General features: G+C 44.6%; 6 protein-coding genes across 6 annotated transcripts; 5 read left to right on the top strand and 1 right to left on the bottom strand.

The window, feature by feature from the left end:
* Nucleotides 1-314: 314 nt before the first annotated feature.
* Nucleotides 315-665, top strand: COCCADRAFT_112655 (uncharacterized protein; the record flags this gene model as incomplete). Its single annotated transcript, XM_007720438.1, has 1 exon — nt 315-665. One exon carries the CDS (start codon nt 315-317, stop codon nt 663-665), a length of 351 nt encoding a protein of 116 aa, XP_007718628.1.
* A 258-nt stretch (nt 666-923) lies between these two features.
* Nucleotides 924-1790, top strand: COCCADRAFT_112645 (uncharacterized protein; the record flags this gene model as incomplete). Its single annotated transcript, XM_007720437.1, has 1 exon — nt 924-1790. The coding sequence occupies one exon, from the start codon at nt 924-926 to the stop codon at nt 1788-1790; it is 867 nt and encodes a 288-aa protein (XP_007718627.1).
* Nucleotides 1791-2307: 517 nt separating this feature from the next.
* On the top strand, nt 2308-2517 carry COCCADRAFT_59385 (uncharacterized protein; the record flags this gene model as incomplete). Its single annotated transcript, XM_007720436.1, has 1 exon — nt 2308-2517. A coding segment is annotated over one exon (210 nt), but the record flags the coding sequence as incomplete, so codon positions are not given.
* Nucleotides 2518-2844: 327 nt separating this feature from the next.
* COCCADRAFT_112642 (uncharacterized protein) lies at nt 2845-3201 on the top strand (the record flags this gene model as incomplete). Its single annotated transcript, XM_007720435.1, has 1 exon — nt 2845-3201. One exon carries the CDS (start codon nt 2845-2847, stop codon nt 3199-3201), a length of 357 nt encoding a protein of 118 aa, XP_007718625.1.
* Nucleotides 3202-4221: 1020 nt separating this feature from the next.
* On the bottom strand, nt 4222-5985 carry COCCADRAFT_61867 (uncharacterized protein; the record flags this gene model as incomplete). The annotated part of the gene is made up of 1 exon (XM_007720434.1): nt 4222-5985. A coding segment is annotated over one exon (1764 nt), but the record flags the coding sequence as incomplete, so codon positions are not given.
* A 689-nt stretch (nt 5986-6674) lies between these two features.
* On the top strand, nt 6675-7249 carry COCCADRAFT_42086 (uncharacterized protein; the record flags this gene model as incomplete). Its single annotated transcript, XM_007720433.1, has 2 exons — nt 6675-7181; nt 7238-7249. 2 exons carry the CDS (start codon nt 6675-6677, stop codon nt 7247-7249), a joined length of 519 nt encoding a protein of 172 aa, XP_007718623.1.
* Between the last annotated feature and the right edge of the window lie 176 nt (nt 7250-7425).

The following is a 7425-nucleotide window of genomic DNA, read 5'->3' as shown; positions in this document are numbered from 1 at the left end:
AGCTTATTGATGAAGAGAAAGCTGAGGCCTCCTAAATGTTCTGAGTCACGCCTAAGAGTAGAAAAGAAGCCAAGGAACTTGACTGATAGCTCTTAACGTTTAATGGATTTGCGTTGTTGATTTTTAGGTTTCTAGATTTAGTAGGCGGATTATTAGAGAAGCGAACTATAGCACTATAGTCTTGAGCGCTAACTCCTATATTGTAAATGTCTCTAAGTAGTTAAAGTAAATAAAGCCTGTCTCCGTCCACGGACTTAGAATACTCTTGGTTTCTATAGCCCTGTCGTAGGTCCTATTTCCATCTTGTAGCTACTATGTCAGAGCACCAACCGACGAAGCGAGTTCGACTCGTGGAGCACCAGCCTTCTAATGGAGGTCTATCGCAGAGCGTCTCCCAGGAGACTGCCTTAACATGCCTAAAGTCCCTTACGCTACCGATACCTTCGTCTTACAATCATGCCCTGGGCAATCCAAAGGGTAACTTCCAAGGAAAAGCCTTCCAACAACATGGAAAAAGTTGGATTACGTTGTTTAGTATTGAGTATGAATTATCAATTAGACGTAGGGGTATATCTGCTATAGATTGGACATCAAAAAAGCTCCCAGAAGTTCGTGATGACACTGCGATACTAGAGATTATCGAGAGACTGTTAAACGCAGCTTAGTAGCAATTTGAGATCCGTGTTTAACTATTATAGTTACTATTAACTATTCACACCATTGCTACTAAATTCATATATATTTATCTAAAAAATGCATGAAGTATGTTAATAAAAATGTTTACCAAATTCGAGAAATGAAAATTGAAGCGCTGTACCACGTTTCTGGAAAGTGAACGCAAAAGTTCACTAGTACATACTCTTAAAGCTTGCTAGGCAGCATTATAATAGTTAGAGTTGAAGGCAATGGGCATTATTAAAAATATGATTACTTATCTTTTTGTTTGTATCCAGCCTTTCCGCAGATCACTATTGTGTATGCTTCGTCCATCCGATATTACACGATTGTTATTGGCAGTCCAATGCAAACTAACTAACGCTGAGCGAGACCGATATATGAATATATTAGATGAGATCTTCGAGGACTCTTCCCCAATAGTAGCAATGCAGAAATCAGGTCTTAGAATTCGAATGTTTGGCGCAGATCTCGCAGCTCTTCAGGACCAGCTAATGGATCCCAATACTTGCATGAACTTCAAAGACCTTCAGCGTCCATTACACGTATTTATTCTAGTGAATGATTTCGTGGATAGTTCGGCCACACTGGTACGGGATTACCGCCCTGATGAAGAACAAGGATTTGTTCCTGACGACATGCCTTTCTCCCAACTCCAAGAAATCTTCGGCGACAATATAGCCGACCAAATATCTTCATTCTCCCCATTTGTTCTCTGCGCACCCTATCTCACTGGGTCGATGCCGAGTGCAGTACCTGGTTGGATCCCAATGTTCAACACTCGACCTTTTATCAATGTGCGCGCATATATTTCTACCTATAACGACTGCAATGGAAGACTCCTATTGATGGACCGAACTCTTATGGGCCGCGTCTTTGGATACAACAATTCCCAAAGCCCTTTTTTGCATATTGTCGATTCGACTGTTCCATGCTACCAATACCACCCAAAAGGGTTGTCCTTAGAGCATTTAAGAGCGGAGTTATCGTTGAATACGCTACAGGATATGTTTGCGGCAGCAATGCAGGAACCAAGAAGGCCTAACGATGACTATCTAGTGGTCAATACCTTGCATCCACTAAATGCATCAATCACAATTAGGATAAAGCAGTGAAGTCGATTTTGGAATGTGGTTTTTGGAAAACTATCTTGCTTAAGACGTATATAGCTGTTGCATAATCTACAGAACATGGACAACTATGCCTCTCTCTCGACTCCCAGCAGAAATAGCAAACAATATTAGTGAACATCTTTGCGTCAGTGAAATCGCCAATCTCAATTTGGTGTCTAGATACCTTCGTGGTCTCTTTATACGATCTCTTTATGAGCGAGCGTGTTCTTACCAAACAACACCATGCACTATTTTAACAAGAAATCTCGAAAACATAACGTTCTGGTACGGAAGAAATAGCGCTACATCCGTGATTGACTGGGCTGCTGCCAATCAGCGAATGTACACTTTTCAACAATTACTTCATATACCAGGGATCGATCTACACCAGAAGGATGTTTACGGGGTAACGCTTCTTCACCGACTATGCGCACAAAACCTTGTTTCTTATATCAGAATTCTTGTCGCTACTCTACGAAAGTTGCACATGGATCCATTTTGCTGCGATCTCTCACTCCTGACACCGCTTCATTATGCTGCTGGTCGAAACATGAAAGAGGCAGTAGCACTGCTCATAAAAGAGGGTGCGGACGTATCAGCTAAAGATAACCATGGTAATACACCTTTACATCTTGCCGCCGTGACTGGGTCATGTGAAGTCATATCATTGTTAGTCCAAGCGGGCGCAAACCTATTGTCAGAAGCTCGGTTTGGGTGGATTGCTATTGATCAAGCAAGCATTAGTCAAAAACACAATGCCGTAAAGTTACTCTTATCACTAGGATCGCCATTGCCTTCTTGGGAAAAGAGGAAGTACGCACTATCGGAATTTGTTCGGTTGTCGCCTTGCCCACTTGACTGCTACATCTATCATACAGCGCTTTCGTGAACACAACAAAGAAAGAGGAAGAGTCACCACTTCTTTAGAATCCGAGAATACGTTCTTGAAGAATTTGTTGGATGGTATACAATAGATTAGTCAGATATAGTAACTCGTTTTTCATTTTTGGTTTTTCCAACCGAATTATAGCTGCCCAATCAAAGTCTATATAAATGTATGTATATATACCGCAACGATGCACAAGCATACCTAGAGAACTATCAGCCCAAGAACATATGTATCGTTTTCCTAGTCAGGCGCACAGGCGCACAACGAAAGCCCATAGAGGACAATATCTCCTTCCGACAACAATGGGGAATTGCACTTCGACGTCCCATCAGTAGCTTTTTTCAAAACCACAACGATCTGGAAACTAGCCAACCAAGGTCTTCAGGCCAACCACCCCCTCCATACCGCTACGAACACGCTTCAGGCAGTTCTGAAACCTCATTGAGCGAGGCAGAAACCCTGTGGCCAACACCAGTTGAGAGAAATGCTTCTCTTAACGTGAACGTTATCGAGTCCGGTAGTTAAGTAGATAGAAAATATATTCAACTCATAGTTGTTTTAAAAGATATTGTGCAAAGTTTTTTTATAAATAGTTAGCCGTGATCTCTTTCTAGCCCCTCCGATTAGTAGTTCTAGTAACGTACGTCCACGCGTATGGAACACCCACCGTAACAAACCAATTTAAAGGTACTTGGATATTAGAACGAAATAAAATCCACAATCATTATATCATGGGGCTGAACCTCTTAGGCTGCATAATGTCAATCTAAGCGTGCCGGGACGCACGGTGTGACGGGACACTTTTTCTTCTAGAAGCTCTGAATATCCTTAGCGCATTTACATTAAGACAAACGCGATGCGCATCTATTCTACAGCTCTTGCTCTTCTAGTTAGTGCGTCACCCTCTAACGCCAAAAAGCGCGTTGTTAACTATAATTACTGTCGCTCGTTCTGTTAATGCCGTTAATCGACTCTCCTCTGATACCCTCTTGTTTGTTCGCGACGCCTAATATTTGCAGAGAGCTTGGTAGGCTAAGGGAGAAACTAAGATAGCAGAATTTAAGACTACAGCCTTAGAAGGTTAACTTGAGATAAGGAGTGCGCATCCTGGTAGTTTCTCCGCGCTGGCGACGACATCGTCAAAACGCGTCGAACCGGCCGTGTGAATTTAGCGACATTAGGCAGCAGTAGCGTAATGAGATATCTGCGAGGCGTTGCGCGCTGTGGCTGAGGGCTGCGGCTCCCACTAATCGCCTGGCCTTAGACAGCTCTTATTCTCGGGCTGTGTAGGTAGTTGGCCGTTTTCTGTTTTCTCAGTTGTGCCCGCCCCCATTGCGTAGAGCCAGGCGAGACGTTACAGCAACAATCTTTGTAATTAAGTAGATCTTTTGCTGTCTGCACAATTACTGTTATTCATTATAACCTTCTACTTTTGATATGCAAGCTTACTCTCGCTTCTTGTTTCGCTTATGCTCTGGGCACTATGTCCGTATTGCCACTAAAGTCGCACAGCTAGATGAACTAATAGACAGAAGAACTAGGACTACCGAACAATTTTCGGAGATATGTCCAGCAATCATCTCTTGCCGTCGACAACAAGACACATTTTCCAGTTCCATGTGAGTTGTGAACAATCCGTATCGGGCGCTGTCCTAAATAGATCCACTCCAGCTCTGGTAGTTTAGTGGCGTATTTTGCGGCCAACTGAATCATGTCATTAGAATGCTGCATCTCCCATGCTCGATCAAGCTTCTGTTCAATATTGCCTTCCTGGAAATATGGACGGGCGAGAATTGTGTCCAGTTTGCGAAGTGTCTTGTCCACATAATAACGCTGTGGGTCTTCCTGAATTTGAGCGATGGAATTTTGTCCGGTATATGTATCTCGAGAAAAGGCGAGTTTGCGAAGCTTTGGCAGTTTCTGAACGCAGTCTTGTATAGCAGAATGATCGATGAGCCACGAGTGTCTCCATCCTGCCTGGCATCCCGAGCTGAGACAAAGTTGTTCTAAAGTGCGGAGGCCGGATATCTGTTTAAGCGCAGAGGGTGGAATGTGATTTTCATCCTCGGGCCACCTTACACTTAGAGAACTGAGACACTCAAATCGACTGAGGAGCAACGGAAACACTTTCTTCTCCAGGAAGTTGGACGCTGCGCCATCAATCCTCAATTTCCGGATATGTGGATTAGCCTGGAGAAAGTCTAGGTAAGGATTTCTCATCTCAAAGCCACAGCAAAGCCACACAAAAGTCTGTAGGTTAGGCAGGTATCCGCACTGACGGAAGAAGTCTGCAACTACCTCGTTCTTGGAAATATCGATTGCCAAAGAACATATTGGGCTAGACGCACCTGGCTGAACCAGGACATTAAGCCAGGCCGGATCGTATTTCGTTAGACTGTCAATATGGAGATCCTGTAACCGTCGAAAGGACGGATATTCATTGAACGATTCAGGCAGCTGGACAGAAGGACCTGGACCTATGTCGGATGATATCCATGCAAGAGTCTTTAGAGCTGGTGAGGCAAGGCAGAGCAGGCTGCAAACAAGTGGTGTTGTGGGTATATTCTGTCTGTAACCCGACAGCAGATCCAAGTACAATGATTCTAGGCGCCACTTGCAATTGTTCGCCAGATAATCAGAAAGAATCTCTTCACCGATCGATACGCGATCCAGGACCAGATGCCGAAGGTTTGATGAGACGATAGCCTTCAAAAGGGCGCGATCAAGGGGTGCCCTATCCGCCCAAACCAATCTCTCCAAATGAGGCAAGGTTATGGTATTTGAAAGGACCAAACTGATATTAGTTATGTAATCCCCAAAGAACGCCTCGCACGCCTGATCCATACGTTTGTTCCGTATGTCACTTTCTAGTGCATAAAATTCGTCGGAAAGTTCGATTTCATGACGACTGGTGATCCATCTGGGGTCTGCTGCGACGATTATCTTCCGGATACAGGCCCCTATCGATGGTTCCCTGGTTTTTCCGTGGTATTCGGATCGTTGTTTGCATTCGTTGACGAGAACACTAAGAATTCCCATGGACTTATCGCTATAGTCTAACCTGATGGTGGCAAATTGGCGGGACCTAGCAAGCTGGCGGCAGTCGCGATTAACTAGAGCGAGGCGTCCCAGATCTTCGTTGTCAATTAGTTTGATTACGTGCCATACGAGCTCAATAGGCAAGCGAGATATGAGGAAGTTTGAAGAGAAAGGCTGCCCTTCATTGATGCGATCAAACAAGAGCGGGAACGGTTCCATAATTTCTTTGCCGAAATCATCTTTCGTGCCCGAGAAGGATGGCATCATTAAATCAAAAAGATTGCTATGCTGAGACAATGACATGACGGCTCTATGCAGCTTCTGCGCAGCGCCAGATTTGAATATTGTGAGGTGGAGAAGTCGTGGTCCTTCTCATTGCGGGGTAAAGTGCTGACCGAAATCGGTTTCCGGTTCGCGCACCTTGTTTGTTCTCAGCGCACGGTTACACTTCAGGACGTTTACAGTACTACGAAGGTATTGCACGTAAGCAAGGCATAGCCAAGAAGGTGCTAGCAGACGTGGGAGCATACTCTAAACGAATCGACACGGCACTGCCAGGAAAGCATACACGGCAACTCTACGACAGGCTATCGCGGAAAGAGAGTAGCGTGCTTGCCCAGCTTAGAATAGGCATGGCACAGCTGAACACGTATCGATACCGAATNAAAGCATCAGCGACAGACCAATGCGAATGTGGACAGGCAGCAGAGATGGTAGAGCACTTTCTGTTCCGCGATGCCTTGCTAACTAGCTCATAACATGTGATCGTTAGGCCATCCCTCCTGCTAGCTCTGCGTGAGGGAACAAAAAGCCAAGTCGCCAAAATAGCCGGAATGTCCTAATAGGGTGTTTTACCTCTTTGGCGCACACTCAAGCCAAGCGTACTTAAATATTCCAAATTGACCTGCAACCTCCCAGTCTTGCTCGATGATCCTTCGTCTTTAAATACAGCCGTATCAATGACCGAACCATACATGATCAACGTGGGCGGCCGCTCATTCACTACGCTCAAGTCTACACTTGAACGGTCACCATTCTTAAACGCAATGCTCTCGAATCAGTGGGCTGGGTGTACTTGTTACATCAACGGGATGCCTTTTGTCGATCGAAGCCCCCTTCTATTCGAACATATCCTGGACTTCTTACGAAGCTCAGTACCTCCGATTTTCTGGACACGAATGAATGGCTTTGATCTGCCTTTGTATGCGAGCTTGATCCATGAAGCCGAGTATTTCCAACTCGAAGCGCTTACTACTTGGATCCGAAACGAAGAGTATATCAACACAATTTTAATCACCTCATCTATAGATGTAATACCATTGAGGGAATGTAGTGATGGAAAGTCGCATCTGGGCAACATCGAGCAAGAGTTCGAACCTGGGGAAGTATCGACTGCATCCAGATCTGGCAAATCTACCACTTATTGCAAACGACTCCTCCTACGGAAGAGTAGATTGCGACTTCCTGTTGGTACTCAGGTGCTTACCTCTACCTATGTCTTGGCTGATACAGGCGGTTATAGGAAATTCTTTAATTTAATCAATGTCCTTAAGGTACTCCAGTCAGACAACACCAACTTCGAGTTTTTCTAGAATAGGTGTATTTTAGCTCTATATATACAAACAAACCACGAGAAATCGATTGCAACTACTTTCAAAACGTGCAACCCACGCGCTGTGCTGCTAGAAGCTTCTAAAACAGACAGATATT

This window comes from Bipolaris zeicola, assembly GCF_000523435.1.
Source record: "Bipolaris zeicola 26-R-13 unplaced genomic scaffold scaffold_478, whole genome shotgun sequence".
Lineage (NCBI taxonomy): Eukaryota > Fungi > Ascomycota > Dothideomycetes > Pleosporales > Pleosporaceae > Bipolaris > Bipolaris zeicola.
Note: the sequence above shows the minus strand (reverse complement) of the source record. Positions and strands in the feature narration are given on the sequence as shown.